This window comes from Arvicanthis niloticus, chromosome 14, assembly GCF_011762505.2.
Source record: "Arvicanthis niloticus isolate mArvNil1 chromosome 14, mArvNil1.pat.X, whole genome shotgun sequence".
In the NCBI taxonomy this organism is placed as follows: domain Eukaryota; kingdom Metazoa; phylum Chordata; class Mammalia; order Rodentia; family Muridae; genus Arvicanthis; species Arvicanthis niloticus.
This window is the reverse complement of record NC_047671.1, coordinates 75012988-75039911: the sequence shown is the minus strand read 5'-3', so window position 1 is coordinate 75039911 and position 26924 is coordinate 75012988. Positions and strand designations below refer to the sequence as shown.

The following is a 26924-nucleotide window of genomic DNA, read 5'->3' as shown; positions in this document are numbered from 1 at the left end:
AAACATCTGGGTGCTGAGGATGTACCTTGGCTGTTGGAGTGCCTGGCACACATGAAGTCCTCTATTTCATCCCTAATACTACAGAAAACCAGTGGCTGTGAAGCACAACTGTAATCTCAGCCCTTTGGAGGCGGAGGCAGGAGAATCACATGTCCAGGTTTACCCTCAACCTCACAACAAGTTTAAGGATAGCCTAGGGCATACAAGACCCCATTTCAGGCAAAACCAAAACCAAACAATTACAGATCCTTCACCCTTGAACAGCTTTCAAAGTCGGGTTTTCCTTGTACATTATACAGTCATGTTTTCAAGACTGATGTCCAAGCCATTAAAGGATCTGCGTGGGTAAGTGTTTGTGGTAGTATGTGAAGATTGGGTGCTTTGTGGGTGCTTGATGGAATCAGGAGCAGATAGCGTCCCTCTTCAGTAAGGGCAGCTGGGTTTGCTTCTGACCCAGCCTGCTCAGTCTTGCAGACTTTGGTGACCTCCTGCCAATCATTGCTTGTCAGGCTGGGTGGGGAATTGAGTCTGCGGTTTTGTGTCTGGGCAAGTTCTACCACTTAGTTATACACCCTAGTCCTTTTACCTTTTATTTTGATACATGTTTCATTACGTTGACCACAGGGTGGTCTTGAACTTGGAAACTTCTCCCTCAGTCTCTTGAGTAACTTAGATTACAGACCTGCACCTCTGGGACCACCAGAATTTAACCACCAGAATTGGGGGTAGCTTTATTTGCTAGATTAAAATGTTTTGGATGCGTTTTAAGAGTCTTTCTCAAGTTTCTAACAACTAAAACTGGCCTTTCTCATCACTGAATCCTGAGTTTGTCTGAGCCAGCAAGTGTAGCCAGTTTTACATCACCAGGAGGATGCTCTGCTGTGTTTTTCCAGCTTGTGGAGCTAATGCATAAGGTATACCAATACCTTTCATGCTATTGACATGAAAACTGAAGTCCATGCTCTCATAGAAATGTTTTTTGCATACCTTGAAGGTAGCAAATGCAGAGGTGGGTGTGGTGCACATACCTGTAATCCAGCATTTAGGGGATGGAGACAACAAGATAAGGGTTTCAAAGTCATCCTCAGCCACATAGGGGATTTGAGGCTAGCCTGGACTACATGAAATCCCATCTCAAAGATCAAAACCCTATCACAAGAATAAAAAACAAGCATTCCAATATGAGCAGTTTACACACTTAATAAATGCTGTTAGGTAGCTTGGTGTGTCTGAAGCCTGTATCCAGAAACCTTTAAATACTATACAAATTTGAATGAGTTTTAATGATTTCTTTTGTATCTTTTCTACAGTCCTGGAGAGGAAATGATCAGGAAGAGTGGATCCCTCGGACATACGAAGACTTGGAAGGTCTGCCCTGCATAGTGATATTAACTGGCAAGGACCCTCTTGGAGAAACTTTTCCCAGGTAAGATGTGAGTCACTGGTTCTGCATCTCCTTGGGCCCAAGGCTGAACTTCCAATTGATTGATGAACCTATTCCAGTTGTCTGACAGTGATTGTTTCATGCAGGGACAAAAAGAAATAGAGCTTTATTCATTTTCTTTCAGATTTCCAGAACCACCAGTTCTGCAATGGGACTGAGTCACAGAGGAAAAGTGTTTATACTCCAGAGCAAAGCATCCAGAGAGGCTGACAAGGAAAGGCAGGAGAGACAGACAGACAGACAGACAGACAGACAGACAGATGATAGATATGTATTCAAATATATATATGTGTGTGTGCATGTGCTATATATCAAATATACATATATATGCTAGATGGATGGGTAGACAGACAGATGATAGATAGATAGATAGATAGATAGATAGATAGATAGATAGATGGATAGACAGATGGATAGGTAGATGATAGAATTTAAGGCACTTTGTCTTTGTTAATCTGATGTTTCAAACTCCCTGGAGGACCTAGGGACTATAGATTGGAAGGCAATAGCAATAAAAGCATCAACTGTTTACTGTGTGTGTCAGCCATACACTAAATGCTCTCTTGTACTACGCCTCTTCCCTTGCATGAACCTTATAAGCCAGCCTTTTATACTTATCCTTTGGCCTTTGCTTTTTAGTGACACTGGAGCTGAAACCCAGGGCCTCATACATGCCACACACATCATCTGCCATCGAACTACATTTCTAATCCCCTGTCCTCTATATTTTATACTTCAGGGACACAGGGAAGTGAAGCCCAGGGAAGTATGGCTAAGTGGGAGGTGACAGAGCTGATATTTAGAGCAGACTTAGCCAACACTGAAACCTGTGGCCTTCACTGTCCCATGGATCACAGAACCTTCAGGCATGCTTAAGTATTCTGTGTTGGAGGGACATGCCACCAATATGGTTCCTTCTGTATAGGTCCTTAAAGTACTGTGATCTGCGATTAATTGACTCAAGCTATTTAACTCGAACGGCCTTGGAGCAGGAGGTGGGCCTGGCATGCTGCTATGTCTCAAAAGAGGTCATCCGGGGGCCTGCTGCTGCCCTGGACCTCAGTGGAAAGGAGGCTGAGAGGGTCCCTGCCAGTGAGAGTGATTCTGAGGAGCTGCTCGTCGGTTTGGAACGGCCACAGAGCAACAGCAGCGCTGTCACAGGAACCTCAGGTCAGAACTTTCCTCCAAAAGGTAGAGCCAAGTACTGACCCCCAAGGTCTCCAAGCAGTGGCAGAGACCTTCTCTCCAGACTTCAGCTGCTCAGAGGGTTCTTGCAAAGCAGGACAGCTGAATGGGTACAGCTTTCTCTGGGTTTAACAATGAGCTTAGTGATGGGCAAAAACCATAATCAGTTTGCTTCAGAGCCTGCTCCCTGATGCCTCCCCATCTCCTTCCAGTTACTCCAGAGCTCACATTTGCATGAATACCTATTCTCAGGCTAGAGTTGGAAGCTCTAAGTTTGTGTTAGGTTTGCTTAGTGTCTGGCACAAATGTTTGGCTGGATGGGTGGATGGATGACTAGTTATCTTAAGTACTTATTTTCAAGTGTTTGTATACTGTAGGCTTTTCTACTTTTGTAGGCTTTTACTAGTTTTCACTGAAGGGCCTGGTATAAATTTACTTTTTTTTGTAAATTGTAATACAGCAAATGCAACCCTATTTCCAGATTTATTTTATTATGAAAGTAATAAAGCTTAATGTAGAAAAACCAGATAATATATCAAAGTACAAGGAAGAGACTAAAGTGAAGCACCCCCATCCACTCTCTGAATTAGCATGGAGATCAGGTTATTGCTCAGACACGCATGTGTAAGCACACACATACTTGTGCCCAGCTAACACAGGTCTCCATTTGCTTCTGTCAGCAGCTGTTGGATGACTGATGGCCCGAGGGCCCTCCTATCTGTACTTACTCAGCTGCTGTTCCTCAGCAGGTCTGCCCATCCCCTCCTTCCTCAACCCCACCACTGTAGGCTCCTCAATTTTCCTGAAACCAGCTCAGAAAAAGCCAGAGAACAGTATAGATAACAGAATGAGGGGAAATATAATCTCTGAGATCTTGGAATATGAGGCCAGGAAGGAAAATGAATGAGTAGGGGGAAGGAAGATGAGTGGGGGAAGGTAATGAAATGTGTGGGTGGGGGGAAGGGAAGTGAGTGGGGGAGGGAAGTGAGTGGGGGAGGGAAGTGAGGGGGGGGAAGTGAGTGGTGGGGGGAAGTGAGTGGGGGGAAATGTCTGGGTGGGGGGAAAATTGTTCCCTTCCTAATGGCTCTCTTTAAAAAAAGATTTAAAAATTATCGTGTGTGTGTGTGTGTGTGTGTGTGTGTGTGTGTGTGTGTGTGTGTGTGTGTATTTTGCCTACCTGTATGTAGATACCTGAATGCCTGGTGCCCATGGAGGTCAGAAGAGGGCATCAGGTCCCCTGGAATGGGAGATATTAACGGTTGTGAGCTGTCATGTGGATACTGGGAGCTGGGCCCCAGTCTTCTGCAAGCAGAGCAAGTGCTCGAAACATCCGAGGTGTCACTGTAGCTGCCCTACCAGTGGCTTTTCAGAGACACTCCTCCAGTGTCTGCCCCACTCGCCACCAGTGTCCTGACTTGCTCTGAGAAACCCACAAAGTCTCATGACAAAGCCCGGTCAACACTGAAAACTCAGACCCTACAGACCCAAGCCCTGGATTCCCTCAGCTATGCCGAGACTACAAGTGGGAGGCAGGCTCTGCTGAGTGCCTGACGTCATGTGTGCGCTGTGAGGATTCTGACGTTGTCCTTCCGATGTCAGAACTCGGTAACAAACTCACGAGGTTTAGTGGCTGATTTATCATGTAATCTGCCTTCATTGGAAGCCTGACTGAGGTGAATGCAGGTTCTTTATTCTAGTATTAATAACTAATATTAATTCTCATCACACAGCACACATGGATGTATGGAAAGGTGGATGTATGCATGCATCTACAGATATATGTAAATGTGTCGGAATGAAAGCAGGTTAAGGAGGCTGCAGCAGAGTTCAGGAGGGTTCAGAAGTGGGTGGAGAAAATGATTGTATTAAAAACAAACCAGTGGGGCTGGAGAGATGGCTCAGCGGTTAAGAGCACTGACTGCTCTTCCAGAGGTCTTGAGTTCAAATCCCAGCAACCACATGGTGGCTCACGACCATCTGTAATGAGATCTGATGCCCTCTTCTGGTGTGTCTGAAGACAGCTACAGTGTCCTTATACATAATAAATAAATATTAAAAAAAAAAAAAAAAAAAACAGTGGAAAGCCAGGAGGAGGCGCTGTTGTCAACTTCCAAGTGAAGCTACAGAGCTCAACTACTAGATGAACGGCTGAAGCGGGTTTGAGAGCCGGAAGTGAGTCAGGGACTGGAAACGGAAGCAGGGTTCGAGAGCAGGAAGCGCGCATCAGGGACTGCAAATGGACAGGTTAAGTCCAGGTCCAGATAGGGAACAGATGGGCAGGCTGTCCCAGCTGGAGGCTGCGAGAGCAGCAGGGAGCTCAGGGAGCTGCAAGAGCGACAAGGGCACCCTTAGTCCTAGGCAGTAGATGACAGGTTGATATGGGACCATGCCATCGCTGTGCTAGCTGTCACTTTACAAGGGAGAGGGAGCTACCCATACCTTTTCCTTGGTACAGTGTGTCCAGTAAATTCTATAGGATTTAAATATACTCATATCCCCTGCAGTCTCAATTCACCCCAGTAAACTTGCAGGGTGGCTCCCTTCCTACTTCCAGGAACAAGTCATTGATTACTCAGTTCTGGATGGCTGACCCATGCAGGCTGATACAGTCATTCTCCCTCAGAATGTTTTATACAGTGTGGAGCAGGGCACTGATCTCAATAGCCGAAAGCCCCCATGGTCACAGGAGCAGTAAAGAGCCTTGCTTTTGGGGAAAAGTACTTTTGTTTTTTTAATAGGTCTCTCTCTCTCTCTCTCTCTCTCTCTCTCTCTCTCTCTCTCTCTCTCTCTCTCGTGTGTGTGTGTGTGTGTGTGTGTGTGTGTGTGTGTGTGTGTGTGTGTGTGTGTGCCCGCACGCTTGCGTGTCTTGGGGATGTGTGCACAAGGTTGCAATGACCACAGACACCATAGGCATTGGATCTTCTGGAGGTACAGGCCTTTGTGAGCCACCTGACATGGGTGCTGGGACTTAAGCTGAAGAGCAGTATATGCTCTTAAGTGGCGAGCCACATCTCTCCAACCCAAGAGAGGTTTACTTTTAACAACTGCAGTTAATGGTTAATCTGTCAGTCTCCCATAGCTGGGATTGGAACTGCAAGGCTGGACAGCACCCATTTGAGCTCAGAGAGGGTCTTTAGCCATAAATATTAGGAAGCTCTACAGAAAAGATTACTAAACATTAACGGACAAAGTAAAGACACTGGAGACTCAGCTCCTTATCTGGAGCAGGTCTAATGTCTAGCCCCTCCATTCCTACCTTGGTTTAGGAAATGGCTACAGACCAGAGAACTTCGAGGTATAAGGCTCTCAGCCACCAAGGCAGCAAGTGTCACTGAAAAAGACTTGATTGTGGAGCCTGTGAGTCCACTGCCATCTGAAGGAAGAGCTGGGAGAACCTTTAATAGAGGGACTACTTCCAAAACTGCGGGTAGGCTCCAGGAAAGGAACAGAAGGCAGCAAAGTACTAGGAGCCAGTGACCCAGTGAACCCTGCTGGGCTTCCTGGAGAAAGGTGTCATCCAGGGGGACAATTTAGGAAGGAAGCTGGGGACATAGACCCAGCTTCTAACTGTTGTCTCCCATTGGCCTACCCCACCCACAACCCAGTGCAAGGGAGCAGGAGAAAGTGGGAGACTGAGGTAGAAAGAATGTTCCATCACTGTGTCTACAGTCCAAAGGTTTTGGTGGTGGTTGGTTGGTTGGGTTTGGGGTTTTGTATTTTGTTTTGTTTTGGCTTTGGGGCAGAATCGTCAGTAGTTTTTATCTCCTGACCTTGACATCAGGGAAGGGTGGTAATAGAATAGTTCCACTGTCCTCTTCCAGGTTCCATCATGGAGAATGGGGTGAGTTCCTCTAGCACAGCTGGCAAACCCCAGCAGCAGCCTCTGACTCCCACCACCAGCGTTCAGCTGGATGAAGGGGTCTCTGCCAGCACCTCCGTAGCTTCGGAGATCCTGAAGCAGGAGTGTGACTCCTTGGGCCCTCCGATGGCCAGTAGCTCCAAGCCTTCTTCGTCCTCATCCTCGAGTGCCCAGGCTCTTACATGGTCAGGGCAGCCCCAGGATCTACACACGGTCCTGCCTCCTGTGGTGATCTTATCCAAAGCTGCATACAGCCTGCTGGGATCCCAGAAGGGCAGCAGGCTGCCACCCTCCTCCTCCTTGCTGCCCCATGCTGATGTGGCCTGGGTGAGCTCCCTGCGGCCAAGCCTGCACAAGGACATGAGCAGCGAGGAGCAGTCCCTTTATTACCGCCAGTGGACCTCAGCCCGGCAGCACCACGCTGACTACAGCAACCAGCCAGACCCCATCTCGGGCGCTCGAACCTTGCACCCGAGGCGGCTGCTGCTCACTGGCCCCCCCCAGGTAGGGATAGAACAGGACCCTGTCTTGGCTGTCAGGGGACATCTTGGGAGTGGGCAGGGGTGACAGAAGACCTCTTCAGACCTCAGCTAAAGAGCCAAAGTGTGAAAGAAATCTCTTTTCTTTTTCCTTCCTCCACCCTTCCTCAATGGAAAACATCTCTGTCAGGTGGGAAAGACTGGCTCCTATTTGCAGTTCCTTAGGATCCTTTTCCGAATGCTCATCCGGCTGCTGGAGGTGGATGTGTGTGATGAGGAAGAGATAAACACAGGTGAGGCCATGACCAAGGATGAGACCCAAGAGATAAACACAGGTGAGGCCATGACCAAGGATAAGACCCAAGAGATAAACACAGGTGAGGCCATGACCAAGGATGAGACCCAAGAGATAAACACAGGTGAGGCCATGACCAAGGATGAGACCCAAGAGATAAACACAGGTGAGGCCATGACCAAGGCATGAGACCCAAGAGATAAACACAGGTGAGGCCATGACCAAGGATGAGACCCAAGAGATAAACACAGGTGAGGCCATGACCAAGGCATGAGACCCAAGAGATAAACACAGGTGAGGCCATGACCAAGGCATGAGACCCAAGAGATAAACACAGGTGAGGCCATGACCAAGGATGAGACCCAAGAGATAAACACAGGTGAGGCCATGACCAAGGATGAGACCCAAGAGATAAACACAGGTGAGGCCATGACCAAGGCATGAGACCCAAGAGATAAACACAGGTGAGGCCATGACCAAGGATGAGACCCAAGAGATAAACACAGGTGAGGCCATGACCAAGGATGAGACCCAAGAGCCAGGTTTGCTTCACCCTCTGGTGTCTAGGGCACCTATGCTGCAAAGCTGTTGTGGGCATGAAGACAAGATGCCCAGCAAGTAATCCCAAGTGAACTATGGCTCTCAGCTTGGGGGCCTCCCCAGTGTGCAGCCAGCTGGGTTTCATACAGCTTTGGTAGGGTCATTGCCTAGACAGGTAAGCCCTGTGGTTTTTGCCAGATCTGCCCTGTGCTTCCTGGCATCGGAGCCTTTGATTTTACCCAAGATGTGGCTACAGAAGTCATGTGATCTCCCCTTGGTTGGCCAAGGCATTCTCTGTCGCTTCCTACCCACTATGCTTAGACTGCAAAGAAAATGCCAACTGCAACTCAAGGTTAACTCTGGGCAAAAATCAAATGTCATTTATATTAAAAAGATAATAGCTATACTCTAATCATGGGCTTTTTCTCAATGTAGTTCATGCTACGTTAGAAAATTATTACATATTATTGTACATATGTGTGTATGGAAGGGGTGAATGGCCACGGGCATATGTTGAGGAGAAAGGACAGCTTTGGGGTGTCCAATTTCTTTTTCCACCACATGGGTCCTCTACTCAGGTCACTAAGCTAGCAGCAAAGCACCTGGACCTAATGAGTTATCGTCAACTACATGTTGAACTTACACATTACTAATTACTATCATCTATTGTGCATAGACTATGTGCCTTCTCCCATCCCTAATGTCTCTGAGACCTACAGGAACCTGGTACTTTGAGGGGTTAAGTCTGTGCCTAGAGGGGTGATTACTAAGGGTTGGGACAGGATTCAAGCTCTAGAAATGCCCAAAGGCCGGCACTGGCACCTGGGTCACTTGTCTTCACTGCTCTTAGGGGTCCTGTGAGGGGGACAGGAGGAAACAAGTATGTGCTGGAATATGGAGCACTTAGTAGGTCTAATGTACCACATACACTGGAACTATGTTCATTGCATCCTAAAACTTCAGGCAGCTTCAGGCTGAAATCCCAGCTAAGGCAGGGGGGAGATACCATCAAGGCTTGCCTGGGCTCTAGCACAGACCCAAGCTGAACCTGGTCAACCTAGTGAGAACGTGCATTAGTCGGGGCTCTCTAGAAGTACAGAACTGAGTAAATCTATTCATATTAAAATGGGATGTATTTGAGTGGCTTACGGGCTGTGGCCTGCCCAGTGCACAATGGCCCTCCCAATGGAAAGGCCAAGAATTTGAAAGCTGTTGTTCAGTCCACCAGGCTGGATATCTCTGCTGGTCTTTGGTCTACATTGGAATTCAAAAAAAAAGTAGGTGGTAATGCCTTAGCAGTTGAATAGAAGAACTTGCTAGCGAGAGTGAGGACAAGCAGACAAAAAGGAAAAGATTCCGTCCTCCATGTCCTTCGCTGACTGGCGTGGCCCAGATTTAAAGTGGGTCTTCTGACTTCGAATGGTCCAGTGCAAAAAACCCTCCACAGGTATGCCCAGATACACGAGTTTTAGTTGATGTCAGATGTGGTCAAATTGATACCCAAGATTAGCCATCCTTGTCACCAGTTTTTATAGAAAGTTGGGGCCATGGCTCAATGGTCAGGTTTCTTGCCTGGGATGTGTGATGCTGCCCACTCAGCCCCTGCTATTGAGAAACAACAATAACCATATTATCCAGGCATCAGTGCCTTAAAACCCCACGCTAAAGCTGAGAGTTTTGATCATCCATTAAAGTGTTTTTTTAAGGGGAATTGGCAGATTAATCTAATGGCACTGGAGTTTGTGAACTGGACAAACTCCAGTTTGTAGAAACTAATTCAGGGCCAGTGAGGGAAAATCCTCTTCCCAATGAAGTCTGAAGGAATCAGTTTGGTTCCTTCTACTCTGGCATAAGAGAGCTCCCTTCTCAGAAATGCCTCCCTGGGCTTTGTGCTTCAGGATGGAGGTGATGCAGGTATTTTCTTAAACAGGTAAATATACCCATTCAGGGTGGTGGTGAGGAGGGAAGGAGGTGGGCCCACCTGTCTTGTGCCCTGTCCTGCCCTAGATCACAGTGATAAAAGCGAACTGAGCCAGTCAGAGGGAGAGCCCTGGCCTGACATCGAGACCTTCAGCAAAATGCCTTTCGACATCAGTGTGCACGATCCCAAGTACAGTCTGATGAGCCTGGTCTACAGTGAGAAGCTGGCTGGGATCAAACAAGGTCAGTCCTGCAGAGTCAGGCTTGGCTATGTGGAGGTCAAGGGAACTCTAAATTGGGACTTGAGGTGGGCTAGGAAGACAGTACACTCCTTTGAGAAGAGCATAATCATTCTGTGTTTCACTCTTATGCATGAACATACACACTATACATACATCTTGGTTTTTAAACTTGCTTGTCAGGGCTCAAGTTATATAGTCCTTTGAAAAGTCTTTATGAGAAATGGGCATTTCTTTCCAAGCTCCATGAGTGTGTCATGGAGCTAACTGTTACTCCTCTCTTTATATGCAGAAGTAATAAAGGAATACAAAGTTGAGGAGCCCCGGAAACGAGAAACCATGTCTATGATGCTGACCCAGTACGCAGCCTACAATACCTTCCACCACTGTGAACAGTGCCACCAGTACATGGACTTCACTCCCGCCTCCCAGGTGCAGCCTCTGCCCTCGCCTGTCAGCTCCGTTGCCCCTGTAGACCCTCTGGGAAGTGGGGAGGATGAAACCTGAGATTCCTGGCTTCAGGCCCCAGAGAAACTCTTACTGTCACTCAGCACTCCCCAACCCCCCATCTTCCTCCTGGTACAGGAGCTCACTGTTCAGGCTGGCCTCGAACTCACAATCCTCCAACACACTGAATGGAATTAGGCATGCCCACCATGCCTGGTTTTATTTTCTACTATTTTGGGGGTTAGATATATGTATATCCCAGGGTCTCAAAAGTGACAATACATGGTCTAGCACTCCCAGCCCTTAGGCATTTTTTGCCTAGTATATCTTTATTCACAGAAGGGGAAACAGTACCCTGTTATTTCCCCATGTCCCCATTTCTCTCCTGGAGCTTTATGTCGTGGCACTGAGCACCTGAGACCCTGCTGCTTCAAGGCTGTGCTGAGCAAATTTCCCAAACCTGGTTCTCAGGACCATCCTCCCCATCCCCTGCCCCTTAAAAGCATATTCTGAAATTCAATAGACACTAGATAGAAAGAATGCATTGAAAACTAGGTTACAAGTTAACTGTTGATCTGTTGCATCCGTTTGTTTCTTGGTGGGTTACTAGTCTGCTGACAATTTTTTAAATTGTGTATGCATGTAGGAGCTGGTTCCCTCACTACACCATGGCCCATGAATTATAGGTGTTGAGAAATTTTGTGAATGAAAACCCCTCTTGACATTTCTGTGTGATTACAATACAAATATAATATCTCCATATTTGTGATGCAGAACAAACCAGAATTTGGGGAGGGGAACTATTAATTTTTCTGAAATATAATATTTAGGTTAAAACTATTAGGAAAGCTTTGATTTAAATGCTGATGAAAATCTGTTATCCTTCCATTAAACCAATTATTGGCTTCACTGTACAGCCCATAAAGACCCATTTTTTATAATTATTCACGGAAATGGGTTCCTGAACATGTGAACTTCCCAACAACTTTACAGACAGGTTGGACTTATTCTTGGCTTTCATGAATCACATGGTCTTTCCCTGATGTCAGAATTCTGCACTAAATGTTGGAATCCCTTCATCCTTCATTGTAACCAGAAAAATCGGTGCCACAGACACATTTTTAACTCTAGCCCTACTATCTAAGAGCTGATACTTAAGGTGTTCAGTCTGACTCACAGCAGAACTGTCCTGTGACTGGTGTCTGGAGAAGGTATATAGCAGGGCAGCCCATAGAGATCTTGTCTTTAAGACTGAGCATTTGTCCTAAGGGTGTGCAGAATACAGCAGTGCCGGTGGGACTTGCTCTGGGAGAGTCTTTACTGGGGCTGCATAGTTGGCTCCTGCACCAGGAACAGCTAGTAGATGATAAAACCTTTTACATGTTGTTCCTCGCAGCCAGAATGTCTGGTGGCACTTATTCATGTCAGTTATATGTGTCAAAAATCTAAAAGAATGGCCTGGACGTTTGGAAACACATACTGACCTCCCTCTCTTTCTTCTTTGCAAATCTAGATGTCTGATTCCACGCTTCATGCATTCACATTCTCCTCTTCTATGCTGGGAGAAGAAGTCCAGCTCTATTTCATCATCCCCAAGTCCAAAGAGAGCCATTTTGTCTTCAGCAAGCAAGGCAGACATCTGGAAAGCATGCGGCTGCCCCTGGTTTCTGACAAGGTGGGCAGAGTGTTGGATGTGAGGGCTTTGATCCCTGGGTGGAGGCTCTCTGAGCTGCCGGCATCTAAGGTTTACGTTCCCATTCTCTCTCACTTTTCCTTTTCACAGAATGTAAATGCAGTCAAGAGTCCTATCTTCACTCCTTCCAGTGGTCGCCATGAGCATGGACTCCTAAACCTTTTCCATGCCATGGAGGGCATCAGCCACCTTCACCTCCTGGTAGTCAAAGAATATGAGATGCCACTATACCGAAAATACTGGCCCAACCACATCATGCTGGTGCTTCCTGGCATGTTCAATAACGCAGGCGTGGGTAAGAGTGCCCTTGAGGTGGGAGAAGGGCTGAGCAGACAAACTGAACTCCATCGTTTTCCAGAGCTTGCCTTTGGGAATTGCCCTGCCCTGTGACCAGAGGCCTGTTTTGTTTTGTTTTGTTTTGTTTTGTTTTGTTTTGTTTTGTTTTTTTGGTTTGGTTTGGTTTGGTTTGGTTTTTCAAGACAGGGTTTCTCTGTGTAATCCAGGCTGTCCTGGAACTCGATCTGTAGACCAGGCTGGCCTTGAACTCAGAAATCCACCTGCCTCTACCTCCCAAGTGCAAACAGAGGTCTTTTAACTCTGAGTTCTTCCCTCTCCCCTGTTCTGTAATTTTACATCCCCCTTTTTTTTTGCTCAGTTTTTCACAATGTTTAACTTCTGAAGACTAGTAAGGACTAAATCACTGGAATACTGAACACCCTGAGGAGGATTAGGGAAGCTTTCTTAGTGTAGACATCCTAGGGCCAAAATGTATCCATGAGAAGAGATGTGTCCTTACCATGGGTAGTGATGATTTAAAGGGTCCCTCCACTGTGTTCTGCTAGGCGCACAAGGCAAGTCTAGTCTTGTCAAGATATCTACCTGTGACACAGTGCAAGTGTCAGACAGGCTCAACCCTGCTTTTTCACAGGAAAAAGAACATCAAGACACTTTCCCAGAGAGGAGCATCACCTGTTGAGTGTGGGCACTAGGGTGTCTAGATCACATTTCCCATACACAGGAAACTATTAACTGAACCAGTGTTTCAGAGCCATACCCTTCCTGTGCTGCAGTATTTAAGTTTTTCCCGTTTGTTTCTGTCGGTGTCTGAGGTAGTCCTTAACTGTGATTTTAATTTGCAGTTCCGTAATGATTTGTGACTGTAATCTTCCTCTTAGCTCAGTGCTGGGCACTGAAGTTCAGGCCTCTCAGATGCTTAAGTGATTTCCTGCCTCAGTCACCTACGTAGTTAATACTGCAGCATGTGCACAAGACATGCGTACCGAGCACTCCCATGTGTTTAGGCTTTAGAAAAATGTCTTCCAACATCCGCTACTCATTTCTTCACCTGGATCACTCTGTTAATTTACAGAGGTCTTTTATATTTCAGTATTAACTCAGAAGATGTCATCTTATATCTTTACCCATTCCAATGATAACAATGCCCTTGATGTCCTAAGTTCTTAGTTTTGATGGAGTCCCATTTGTCTCTTTCCCTTGCTGAATGTTGTCCCCACACACAGACCACTGTCAACTTCTCTGTCATTACTCCATACTCTGTTTCCTTGTAATGCTCTATCATGCTGGCTTTTGCTTTGGTCACTGGAACATTTTAATTAATTTCTCATGCGATAAGGACACAACTTCATTTTTTTCATGTGGCTATCAGATGCTCCAGAACTGTTACTGAGAAGAGATCTTCTCCACAGAAGGGCACTGGCACCCTTGTCATATATGTTTATTTTGGGACTCTTTATATATCTGTCTTTATGTCACTAGCACACGACTTTAAGTTTCAAAAGGAAGAAGTATAATACCTGCAACTTTAAAAAATGTACACATATTTGCAAACTTGTATGGTCTATGATAATGTATGTAATATAGAATAGTCAAATCAAGAGTATATGCACTTCCTTTAGGAATCACTTTTATGTGTTGGAACTTTTGTATTCTTACAGTCATTTTGAAGTGTATCATATGTTGTTTTCAACCAACTTAATCCATTATACTATAGGAAACTATAACTAACTCCTCCTGTTTGGTGTTCTTTTTTTTTTTTTTTTGGTTTTTTCAAGACAGGGTTTCTCTGTGTAGCCCTGGCTGTCCTGGAACTCACTCTGTAGACCAGGCTGGCCTCAAACTCAGAAATCCGCCTGCCTCTGCCTCCCAAGTGCTGGGATTAAAGCATGTGTCACTACTACCTGGCTTCATTTTTTTTTAATTTGTTTTTATTTCATGTGCATTGGTATTTTACCTGCATTTATGTCCGTGTGAAGGTGTTGGATCCTCTGGAACTGGAGTTATAAACAAGCGTGAGCTGCCTTGTGGGTGCTAAGAACTGAACCTGGGTCCTCAGGAAGTGCTCATAACCACTGATCCATCTGTCCAGCCTACTTTTTTTTTACAGGCCATTTTTGTTGTTGTTCATTTCTTGCATTTGAAGTACTTGATGACAACCTTCGCCTGACATTCTTTGCCTCAGTCCTATTAAAAAAAAACTATACGCTGTTTACTGTCTTTAAGATTAAATTCTTAAAACTAACTACAATGAAATTTTAATTGGAAGTTTATAAAAAATGATTTCCAACGTCACAATATTGTAGCCATTTTCAAGGACCTGGAAGACTTTAGTCGTCCTTCAGGCTCACAATATGCCATCACTATTACCAGATTCTTCAGAAGTTCTGAAGAAACACATTCAGATGGGCAGACTAATTGGCAGACTTAGGATTCCATTCTTATTGTGGCCAAAAAGTATCTTGTATCTCATATTGTCTTTATCTATGGGAATGTAGGTTGGTCCCATTATTGAAGATGTGGACAGACAAGAGATTACAAGTGTCTCTTCAGTAAAATGGTTCTCTTTCTCTTGGAAATACACCAACCAGTGGACTTGCTGGATCAAATGCTACTTCCAGCTTCAGTTGCTTTAGGACTTTGCACATTTTCTATAATTGCTGCTACATCCACATGCATGAGGTCCTTTCCCTCTGCACCCTTGTGAGCATGGATCAGTCATTTTAAGGATACATTTTAGAGACAACCATTCTGAGGTGAGATGCCATCATGAAAGCTTTGAGTTGCATTCCTTGATGGTTGGTGATATTGAGCATCTATGGTTGTGGGCTATTTGGAGTGGAATTGCTAGGTAGCCACGGCCAGTCTTGAATTGGTGATTCTCCTGTCTAAAACTCTCAAGTGCTAAGAGTAAAGTCAGACAGTCTTTCCAAGCCAGTCCACTTTCTAATTTAACTATTTGCTACGCAGTTTTTTTTTAATTCCTTGTTGCATCAGTCGTTTGCAAGGATTTTGTCCCACTCTGTATGCTGTCTCTTATTTTTGTAGGTTGTCTCAACTCTACTGATTTGGCTTCAAAAGCTTATATCTTAGTTTGATATGAGCCACTTTATCTATTTTCACCCTTTGAGCTGCTACAAAATCATTGCCTACATCAATAATACCTCGACTTTGGTTGCAATCTGAGGTGCCCTCCGATTCCATTAAGAATAATTTTTTTCTGCTTCTATGAAAACATTTTAGAAAATACATTACATTGTTGATCTTTAGGAAGTATGGTTATCTACAAAACAGTATTTCTCACTGTACTTTCTTTTGCCTTCTTGGCTAAGTGTATTCCTAAGTATTTTACTCTTTTTCATGCTATAATAAAACTAAATTCCTTAGACTGTTCCTTTTAAATTACTGAATTATCTCATCAGTTCTAAGTTTTCTGTGCATTTTCTCCATATATGATATATGGTCAGGGAACATCATCTTACTATTTCTTTTCTTTTTTAAAAATTTATTTATTTTATGTATATAAGTACACCATTGCTCTGTTCAGACACACCAGAAGAAGGCATCAGATCCCATTACAGATGGCTGTGAGACACAATGTGGTTGCCAGGAACTGAACTCAGGACCTCTGGAAGAGCAGTTGGTGCTCCTAACCACTAAGCCATCTCTCCAGCCCATCTTACTATTTCGTAATTCAGTTCACTTTACTTGCCTAATTGTTCTGGCTAGGACTTCTAGTACTATTAAGTGGACACAGGCATTATTTTCTTGTTCCTTATCATAGCTGGAAAATCTTTGGTCTTTTACCACTGACTGCCATGTTAGCTGTTAATTTTTCCTATGTGATCTATATTATGTTGAAAATTCAAAGTATTCCACAGACTCTTGAGAGGTGGGTGTTCCTAAATTCTAGTATTACCTTGATCTAATCCTACTGTTTGGGGTTCTTCCATACATTAACTAACCCTTTCCTTTTTAATCCACATTTTGTTTCATTTTGCTTCATTAGGTTTCATTTTAAAATTTTAGCTAATTCATCTTGATTATCATTAACATTCTCTATAGTACTTGCCATATGCTAGACACCTTCCTGATCACATATAACTCTGTCATCACTTCTTAGTGGTAAGGAAACCCAAGCTCAATGGAATTTACTCATTCCCCAGGCAGCTTGTCTCTGGTCTTTTCTCTTGCTCTGTACCATACGCTGACTGTACTGCCCTATCTTTTGCAAAATGCAGATCTAGGATGGGTGCCCGTTTCTTGAAGCTTCATAGGTGTTGTTGTCACTCTCCATGGCTCCAGCTTACTGTGAGGCAGGTCATGAGTAGCTGCCTCTAAGAGCAAGCTCCTTGGCATGTTCTCAGGTACTAGTCAGCATTTTATCTGCCATCTGAGGTGTCCTCTGTCGTATCAGAGAAGTGGAATTCTTGAAGTATATTCCTCAGCATGCAACTCATACATGATCAGATTTGTTTCTGGCCTTCACTACTTAAACAAATGAATCTCTAGTAATGGGTTCCAGGAATCTATATTTTAAAATGCATTTCCCAGGGGCTTTTTTTGGAGAGTTTTTAAAAATTATGTGTCTGGGCACAAGTGCAGGTGCCCATAAAAACTAAAAGCATCAGATTCTCCCTAGAGCTGCGTGACATGGGTGCTAGGAACCAAACTAGCATCGTCTGTATCTTCTCTCCAGCACACCCCACTCCTGTATGAACAGGATACCAGTGGAGGTGATGGGACTAGTCTGAGTGAAGGATGGAGAGCCATGGTTGTACTGCCTTCCAGGTGCTGCTAGGTTCCTCATTAAGGAGCTGTCATATCACAACCTAGAACTGGAAAGGAATCGCCTGGAGGAACTGGGAGTCAAACGGCAGTGTGTCTGGCCTTTCATTGTTGTGATGGATGACTCCTGTGTCCTGTGGAACATTCACAGTGTTCAGGAGCAAACCAGGTAGTGGTACTTCCAAGAAGTTTGGGGGGGGGGAGGTTATGACACAATGATCTAAACAAGATATTTTTAGCAGTAGTTACACTTGGAGAAAATTAAGAGATACAGTTTTCCTGAGCAAAGTGGGTCATGAGACTACTCTCACTAGCTCACTGGTTACTTAAGAGATTTTTATTTTAAAGAGAATATATCATTAAGTTCCTGCACCATTTCCACATCCTGGTATTGCTTAGCTGCAAAATCTGTTCTGGGCCAAGTATAATGGTATATATACTTTCAGTCCCAGCACTTAGGAAGACAAAGGCAGGATGACCTCTTTGAGTTTGAGACCAGTCTGGTTTATATAGCAAGTTCTAGGCCAGCCAGCATACATAGTACGTCTATGCTCCCCGACAAAACTGTTCTGATACTGTGATTCATTTATACAGACCCTGACATGTAAATAAGACTCAGCTCTGCTTAACTACTGATGTGAAGAGAGGAAGTTATGTCACCTCTAAGCCTATCAGTGGTTTTCCTAGGGCAGTGGTGACTTTCTAGGATTCCTTGCAGATGCTAGGTAGTGGTTAGTAAAAGGGAATGCTAAATAGTAGAAAGTATGTTAAATTGCTACTAAAATTCAACATCATCTCTAACAAAACACTGATTTCCCATCATTTCTTCTGTGGACTTGAAATCAGTGAAGTGTGCATAGAGTTCTTTATTATATGTGATTATCAGAACTGGATGTTTCTGTACTTTTAACCCCTGATCATATCTTTAGCAACTCAAGTTCATTATTCACTTTGAAACATGAACTAGATTACTTGTGTTTTTTGCCATAAAGGCAGTAAGATCCATCACCAAAGGCCAGCTTCCCTGACTCAGTCATGATAGGCAGTATGACTGGACTTAATGTAAATTATCTTATTATATCCTTTACAGGAATACACACACACACACACACAAAGATATAGTAGTATTGGTTCTTCATAAATTAACTTTACATTTTATAGCCAGCCTACAGAAGCAGGAATTTCCAGTAAGAATGTGTCCTTGAAGAGTGTCCTGCAGCATATTGAAGCTACACCAAAAATTATCCACTACGCAATCCTGGGCATACAGAAATGGAGCAGCAAGCTGACTTCGCAGAGCCTAAAGGCCCCATTCTCAAGATGTCATGTGCATGACTTCATTCTCCTCAATATAGACCTAACTCAGAATGTACAATATGACTTCAACAGGTAGGCCAGGCTCATGGGTGCAGGTCATCCTGGCATCGACCAGAGGGTGTTGCCCACTTCAACCTCTACATTGTTTTTATTTTGCCTTGGACAATAAGCCCTTTCCAGCTAACTCAACACTGGAACTGCTTATGTGGTTCAGGTTGGTCTCACACTGCAGATGACCTAGAATGCCCTAGACCCTTGATATTGTTATGCAAAAATAGAAAACATGGGTAAGCCATCTGATTATTTATCAAGAATTCAAGTAGAAACAAAATCTATTAAATCAATACTGGTCAATATGTAGATCTGTGAAAGGCAGATCCCTTTAATTAATCATACCACATTCCCCAGAAACCTGAAATGGCCAAGGAATGGTATTAGAGACCATAAAGTCACTCTTACTACCCAACCTCAACCTCTAGCTATTATTAGAATACCTACTGCTTCATCCAGTGTGTAATCAGAAGTTTAAAACCACAAGACCTCTGGCTTCCCTGCTGGGACACACAGGATGTTTGATAGGTTACCTAAAACCCTGTGGCATAACAAACTTCTTTCCTCCTTCCTTTAAAGCTTATAATGCTCAACTTAGTAGAGTGAGGGCCAACTCCCTAAGGACAAATCCATGGTTTGGGCCCTCCCCTCATGTCTGTCACTCTTTTCTCTGTGTAGTTATCATAGTTGAGATGTGGTGGACAGTCAAAGAAACTTATTGTGGTTATGATTTAGGTATTTCTGTGAAGATGTTGATTTTAACCTGAGAACAAACAGTAGTGGCCTCCTCATCTGCCGCTTCAATAACTTCAGTCTCATGAAGAAACACATTCAGGTTGGAGGCCAAAGGGACTTTATCATTAAACCGAAGCTCATGGTGAGTCTCGTAACGCTCGACGCTACCGTCAAAAAGAAACACTGAAGTCCTGGCATGCAAGCTGGACTGCACAGGGAAGCAACCCTGCGGGGAGGGGGTCCTTGTGTTTGCTGTGCAGCTTCATTTCTGTCAGCAAGGGCTCAGCCAGAACAAAAAGTTTACTTCTGACAATTCAACAAAATTGTTCCAGAGTTAAGCCTTAAGGATTACATCAAAGCTTGCTTACTTACTTATTTATTGGGTTTTGTTTTATTTTGAGACAGGTCTCTACATAGCTGTCCTGAAATTTACTGTGTAGTCCAGGCTGGCTCCAACTCAGAGACCTGCCTGTCTTTGCCTCCCAAGCACTGGGACTAAAGGTGTGCACCCAACTGCAAAGATTGACTTTCAAGACAGAAGTCTTTATATTGTGAGAACTCCTATATAACACAGGAGAAAAATACAAATAAAACCACTTCTCTGGTCCTTAGCTTATCTTTTAAAGAAAATACTATAGCTCCAAGCTTGAAAATGAGTATTGTCTACACCCTTCCCAGGGAGTCTTACTGCTAGCTGATCACTACAGCTTGTCAACTACTTAGTTCAAGCTGAGAAACGCCCAAACACTGTATTCATTAAATACAGAAATATTCCAGAAATTCTTGCTGTAACTTAAAAAATATTATACTATTCCTGAAGTGGGAGAATGAAGAAATAAGACATTTGAACTCATCAGTCAACTGCTATTAATACAGCAATCCCTCTTTAGTTGCTAGTTTTTGTAAGATACATATTTTGTATGTATGAATCTACTGTATATGTGTATGTATGTGCACATGCCTGGTACCTTTGGAGGCCAGAAGAGGGTGCTGAATCCCCTAGATCTGGAATTATGATGGTTATGAGCTACCATGTGGTTGCAGGAAACCTTGATCCTCTGCAAGAACAGCTACTGCTCTTGACCACTGAGTCCACTCTCCAGCCCACAGCATCCTCCTTTATCTGGAGCTTACCATTGTCAACCATGGCCTGAAAATACTGTGCTTTGAGTCAAGAGACCACACACATATTTTGTGCCTAATTTAGAAATTATAGTGTTTGTGTGTATAAGCATTCATGTAAGGTTTGGTGCTATATAATTTCAGGTATTCTTTGGGAGTAATGTATATGAAAGTTATTAGGATGCAATCCATTGTGATCTTAAGATATTTCATTCACTGACAGGCACATTTGCCATGATCATCTGATTTCAGGTTTCAGAGAACTTAGCTCCCATCTTGCCCCTGCAGTACGTCTGTGCTCCTGATAGTGAACACACACTACTGGCCGCCCCTGCACAGTTCCTCCTGGAGAAGTTCCTTCAACATGCCTCATATAAACTCTTCCCTAAAGCCATCCATAACTTCAAGAGTCCTGTGCTGGCCATTGACTGCTACCTAAACATTGGACAGGAGGTAAAGGCGGGACTGTCTAGCCCTGGGTGCCATATCCATCTCTTCCCCTCCTTAGTCCCACTGAAAACTTAAGATGGTTCTAAGAGAGCCAATACAATATGATTCAGAGTCCCCAGGAACAGAACTAGCCAGTGACATGGTCACCGCTGGTGTCAACGGCTCTCAAGAGCCTGCCTTGATGACTTGGAAAGAAGCAACTGCTTGCTCTACTTGCTGTGATTATGTACATTCAGATCCAGTTCTTGACAGGCACAGTCTCTTAGCATATGTAAGAGCTCAGTGATTACTGAACAAGTTCAAGCTCTGAGACCTTCAGAGTCCCTGTTTCCTTCACGTTCCTCCCTAGTTAGAGTGTAGTATTTTAATTACCACTTGCACCTCTAGCTTTCTGCAACTAAGTTTTTCCTTGGGATTATCTGGAGAGTATATTTTATTATCTTCAATACTAATAATAAATCTTTAAAAAACAACAAAAAATCTACATAAGTTTACAATATGAAATGGTTCAGTGGGTACAGGTGCTTGCTGTCAATCCCAACAAATAAGCTCACTTCCTGGAACCCAGATAGTGAAGAGAATGGATCCCACAAGTTGTCCTCAGACTTCCACATGTGCATTATAGCATATGCGTGGTCAAAATTAAGAAAAACAAAACAAAATAAAATAAACCACTCATAACCTGAACAAGACATTTTCCTGTGCTTGATTTTTAGGCCATTTTCTTGGTACATACTGACCAACACACCTTTGTTCACACAAACTCTTTTAAGTCCTAGTGCATTCAATTTGGGAAACTAAATTTAATTTAATGTTAATAATTCATGCTTTGGGTTAAGCCATTAATTTTAAAAATAGGAACATTAAACCCATATGATGGATAAGCATGAAGGCACATGTCTGTAATCCCAGCATTCCAGAAGCTAGCCAGAGCTAGAGAGAATTCTGCCTTAAAACACAAGAACCAACCATGTGTCCATATAATCTCAGTACCAACAGCAGCTAACATTTGTTAAATACTGCATATTAATAATTCAAAACTACTGCAATCCATCAGGTTTTCTTTAACCTACATAGATAAGGAACTGTAGTGCCATATAAATACTAACTGAAGAAACCAGTGTTTGAATTCAAGCCACGTTTAAGTGACTCCATTCTCTGTATGATTCTGCTTTCTGTAATTTTTGTGGTTGTCTTCTAGACATGGAAGCCTAAAAATTAACTCATGCTACTTTGAGCTTCTTTCAGAGTGAAACATTCACTCTTTCCTAAGCATGCTTTCTCTTATCTGTATGTGTACCATGTCCATGCCTGGTACCCATGGAGGCCCGAAAAGGATGCCAGATCCCTCTGGACTATAGGCACAGGTGATTGTGAGGAGCCATGTGGATACTGGGAGACAAAACTGAGGCTTCTGAAAAAAACAGCCAGTGCTCTAAACCACTGAGCCAACTCTCTAGCTCCAAAATATAGGACTTTAAACACACACACACCTTTTCTTAATATTTGTTGAACAGTGATTTACTATAGTAAATTAATGAGATACTTAAAAATATGGAAAATCACTGGGCAGTGGTGGCCCATGCCTTTAATTCCAACACTTGAGAGGCAGAGGCAGGCAGATCTCTGTGAACTCATGGCCAGCCTGGTCTGCACAGTGAGCACCAAGAGCAAGTTCTAGGACAGTCGGGGCTATAAATAAAAATAAGACAAAACAAAAAATAAAACAAAAAAAAACCCTCTATCTTCAAAGAAATTTAGAGAGAGAGAGAGAGAGAGAGAGAGAGAGAGAGGAATGCACCCCATTCCTTACCAAAAGTATAGCCCTTTCATTTGCTTTGGAAATGTCTTTGTTTTTTCTGTTTACAGGTAGCTATATGCTATGTCAGTTCCAGACCCCACTCCAACAATGTCAATTGTGAAGGGGTGTTTTTCAGTGGACTCCTCTTGTACCTCTGTGACTCTTTTGTAGGTGCTGATCTTCTCAAGAAATTTAAATTTCTAAAAGGTAAGTCAATTAAGTGTCTTGAATGTAAATGCTATTCTCTCTCTCTCTCTCTCTCTCTCTCTCTCTCTCTCTCTCTCTCACACACACACACACACACACACACACACACACACACACACACACACACACACAAATAAAGAGTTGAATGCGACACAAGCAAGCAAAGTTTGGGCCAGTAATTTGGATACATTGATTCTAATCTACTAATGTTATTGGGGAAGACCATGCTCTGTTATCTTAAGACTAAACAAAGTGCAGGTGAACAATAAGATCTATGACTTTAAAAGACAAGTTTCATGTGTGGGTATGTGTCCAAGTGCCTGCAGAGGTCAGAGGGTGTCAGACACCTTGGAACTTAAGGTTGTAAGACATCTGATGTAGATGCTGGGAATTGAACTTGGGTCCTCTGCAAGAGGTGGAAAGGCTCTTAACTACTGAGCCATTTTCTATGACTTCTTAAACAGGCTTTTACTGTTATTTATTCTAGAAACACATGCTTCTGATACCTAGTTAAGACAGAAACTAGGTTGATTCTACATATGCATGTTTATAAGTAGTACATAAAATCTAAAAATCATTTGATTGGATTACATAATTGTACCTCCTAGATACTCTATGAGTCTGGCACAGAAATTAAAGTTGTCTTAAAAGGTATGCATCATAAAAAAGGTACAACTTACCTAAGAATAATGTACAAATCCAGCATCACAAATAATCCTGACAAGATGAACGAAAGCCAGCAATAAAAGTGACACTCTAAACACTGTATGTACAATGAAAACAGAGTTTTCATTGTGTGTATGTAGCAGAGTGGTTCTCAAATAAAAGGGAATGTGCCTCGAGAAACTTTTGGTTGTCACTGTATATGTAGGGGAGGTGGGTACTTAGCAAACAGTGGGCAGGAAGCTGGAGATGTACTAAATATTCCACAGAGCACAGAAGAGCACCCACACACAACAAGGTGCTAAGGTTGAGAGACTCTGTTCTAGAAAAAGACAAAAGAAACACTGATTTCATCATCACTACAGGAGGGGAGGGCTGAAGCTGAAATCTCCCTCTATAATCACTTCATGCTCCTTGAAACTTGCAAAATTACTTGAGATAAAATGAAGTATCTAGAGGCTGGAGAGATATTTCAGGGTTAAGAGCACTAGCTGCTCTTCCAGAGGTCCTGAGTTCAATTCCCAAAACCACATGGCAGTTAGCAACCATCTATAAAGGGATCTGGTGCCCTCTACTAACATGCAGGCATACATGCAAAGAGAGCACTTATACAATAAATAGATAGATGATAGATAGATAGATAGATAGATAGATAGATAGATAGATAGATAGATAGATAGATAGATAGCTTTCTCTACCTGTATGTTGGTTTCCAAAGGTAGTAATGTTCTTACCAATGTAATCAACTTCCTCCCTGAAGGTGCTACCCTGTGCGTCATCTGCCAAGACAGAAGCTCCTTACGTCAAACAATTGTTCGCTTAGAGTTGGAGGATGAGTGGCAGTTCCGCCTCCGGGATGAGTTTCAAACTGCTAACAGCAGTGATGACAAGCCTCTCTACTTTCTTACTGGACGCCATGTTTGAGTTTTTGAAGAGACCAAAACCAACAAACAGACCCCTAAGGGGGTGGGACAATTATTGGGGATTTTTTTTTCCTTTAAAGTACAATCACTGTGGAGCAAAGTGCAACATATTTATCTCTTCTCCAAAGAACTCCCCAAATGTGACCAAGGTCTTTGGGGGTACTGTCCCTTCAGTTCTGCTGACAGGACCCTGGCTCAGGTCAATGCTACAGTGGGCAGTTATGCAGCTACTTGGGTGTGCTCTGCCTGTGGGAACCCAAGGATATTTTCTGAAGAACAAATGTGGAGTTCGCATTTTTTTTTAACCATACTATTTTGGGGGGCAGGAGACTGACTGTCAGCATTAGCGAGCATGAATGTGTTACATGAGACCCACACCACTGGTGTGGAATGAATTGAAGATTAACACTTGAGGCCTGAACCCTCAGTTTCTCTTCAGATCTGTACTTTGGTACAGTATTACTCAGGGGTCTGAAATGACAGAATGTAGAAGATATTTGTATTTAAAAAGTAGCTTGTCTTTCTCTGTGCAGTGTTAGCTTAAGATTTATTATCTTATATGTATTGAAACCTTTGGCAAAATTTCCACAGGAGTTAAAAGTTTACTATTTAAACTGAACAAAAACCAGTAAATGCAGAGCAGGCACTGTGCACATCTGTGAAGGTTCTCTGAGCTTAACTCCTTTGCTTTTCCAATGTCCAGTCTTTAAGCACACCATGTCTATGAAAACGTAGACAGTGATGCATTCTTCAGTTATACCGTACCACTGTGTTGGTTCAAAGTAAGCAGTTGGCACCTGGAAACCCACATGTCACGCTGGGATTCTATTGTGGAGTCTAACTAGCTGGTTTCACTGGCTCAGGCTTAGTTAAACAACTCACTGAGTGACAGCTGTGGTGCACTGACACATTAAAATGAGTGGAACCACAGACAAGTTTTCCTTATAATTTTATCGGTGACATTTTCCCTGACTAAAGAAGACTCCATGAAGTATCTTTTGGACTCATTAAAGTTAGCAGGTAGTGTATGACTAATATCAACAGTTGGAGGCATAAGTTTCTAAGTATTTCTAACCAGACATTTTAATCAGGAACATTGAGAAAATATTCTAGAATAATCAATCTACTGGAAGTTTACACTGAAATTGCTCTATTTTGTGGTCTCTTCAGATTTTTCTCAGCCCATGTGTATGATTTTATCTCCAGTTAAAATAGTCACTTTTACTTGAACCTGTCTTAGGACCTGAGACTACTGAGAGCCCTAATGAGCCTGCGTTACTGCAAGTGTTAGCTGACGGACCTGGTTATCTAGGGATAACAAGGACTAACAAGCTAGTCAGAAGATGGAATGAATGTCTTAGATGGAAATGGTCTGCAGATCTCTTGGTTTTAATATAGCTACTTATGATGTTTTAAATGTATTTTAAATGGATAATTCCTTTTGATCCCACTTTTAATTGTCCTTCAGAGGACCTTGCCTTATTATATGCTTACTCCTTAGCTTTAGTACAGCAGAACTTCAGCAAACAGGTACGTTCTAGAGAAGTCTGAATTAGATATGAATGTATCTAACTTGTTCCTGCTTTGCTGAAAGGATCCAATGCAGGTAATATCAAGAAAGCCACCGTTTGTGCAATATTCCAATAAGACTATGTAAGGTGAATAAAATACTTGAAATAATTTCACAACAATTTTATGAGGGGCAGAGGCCTCTTAGAAGTTCTTACTGGCTTATTCTTTTTGGACTAAGTTACTTTAATACAAGTACTCTATGTTAGTTAGGGCTACAATCTAGAAGTGATCATGAACTGTAAATAGTATTCAACTCTGTTCAAAAGAAATGCCAGAATAAAACCAAAAGGCCATCACTCCAATAGTTGAGAAAGCTCAATTTACCTGCCTCTTTGTCTCCAAAGCCTAACTTCATTAAGGTTTGGATCTTTTAAAATTCCTAAATCAGTATAATGTTCTAGAGAATGCTAGGTCCTCTTCAAGAATGAAACTGCACAAGCCCAGGCCACCATGATTTGTTAATTCGTGTCTTGGTGTGTTTCATTTTACCTTTTTCCATCCCGGAGGACACTGAGGTAGGGCAAACCTGGTAACGTACCTGCAGACCTGCTGAACCTTGGCATGCTGATCGTTCACAGAGGTTAATACTGAATGTAAACTAAAACTTAGAAATGCTGCAGTCAAGTCCTGGCTGTAATTCATACATCTGCTTCTTGTGATTGTTAGAAAGGGGGCATCTGTGTTACTGTTACTGTAAAACTTTCTTAACCAAAACTTGGTGAATTTCACTCACTAGTCAGTCTACCTCACATTTTGTCTATGACGCTAAGTTGTCTTAAGTTGTGTCTACAGTATGCTCTTGTCCTTTCATTTGGTGAATGTATTAAAATTCCCTCCCACTCCTCAGCTATGAAAAAAGTTTGTTTTCTTTAAATCAATTTTTCCAAATGTTAAAAGGTG

The 26924-nt window shown here is 43.1% G+C and overlaps 1 protein-coding gene and 1 non-coding gene across 8 annotated transcripts in view; one reads left to right on the top strand and one right to left on the bottom strand.

Moving 5' to 3' along the window:
• Positions 1–26870, top strand: part of Greb1l (GREB1 like retinoic acid receptor coactivator) — a 252689-nt gene extending 225819 nt beyond the window's left edge. For all 7 annotated transcript variants that reach the window (XM_076912998.1, XM_076913003.1, XM_076913004.1 and 4 more), the window contains 14 exons: positions 1311–1426; positions 2370–2614; positions 6451–6992; positions 7158–7260; positions 9810–9965; positions 10254–10393; positions 11922–12083; positions 12192–12396; positions 17187–17352; positions 18345–18572; positions 19287–19428; positions 20661–20861; positions 22728–22866; positions 24290–26870. In XM_076912998.1, coding sequence (XP_076769113.1) covers positions 1311–1426; positions 2370–2614; positions 6451–6992; positions 7158–7260; positions 9810–9965; positions 10254–10393; positions 11922–12083; positions 12192–12396; positions 17187–17352; positions 18345–18572; positions 19287–19428; positions 20661–20861; positions 22728–22866; positions 24290–24453 — 2709 coding nt within the window. In that variant the 3' untranslated portion in view covers positions 24454–26870. The remainder of the gene's footprint in view (positions 1–1310; positions 1427–2369; positions 2615–6450; positions 6993–7157; positions 7261–9809; positions 9966–10253; positions 10394–11921; positions 12084–12191; positions 12397–17186; positions 17353–18344; positions 18573–19286; positions 19429–20660; positions 20862–22727; positions 22867–24289) is intronic.
• LOC117720293 (small nucleolar RNA SNORA33) lies at positions 14694–14824 on the bottom strand. Its single transcript, XR_004608306.1, has one exon. It is a non-coding gene; the product is annotated as a small nucleolar RNA SNORA33 (small nucleolar RNA).
• Positions 26871–26924: the final 54 nt, after the last annotated feature.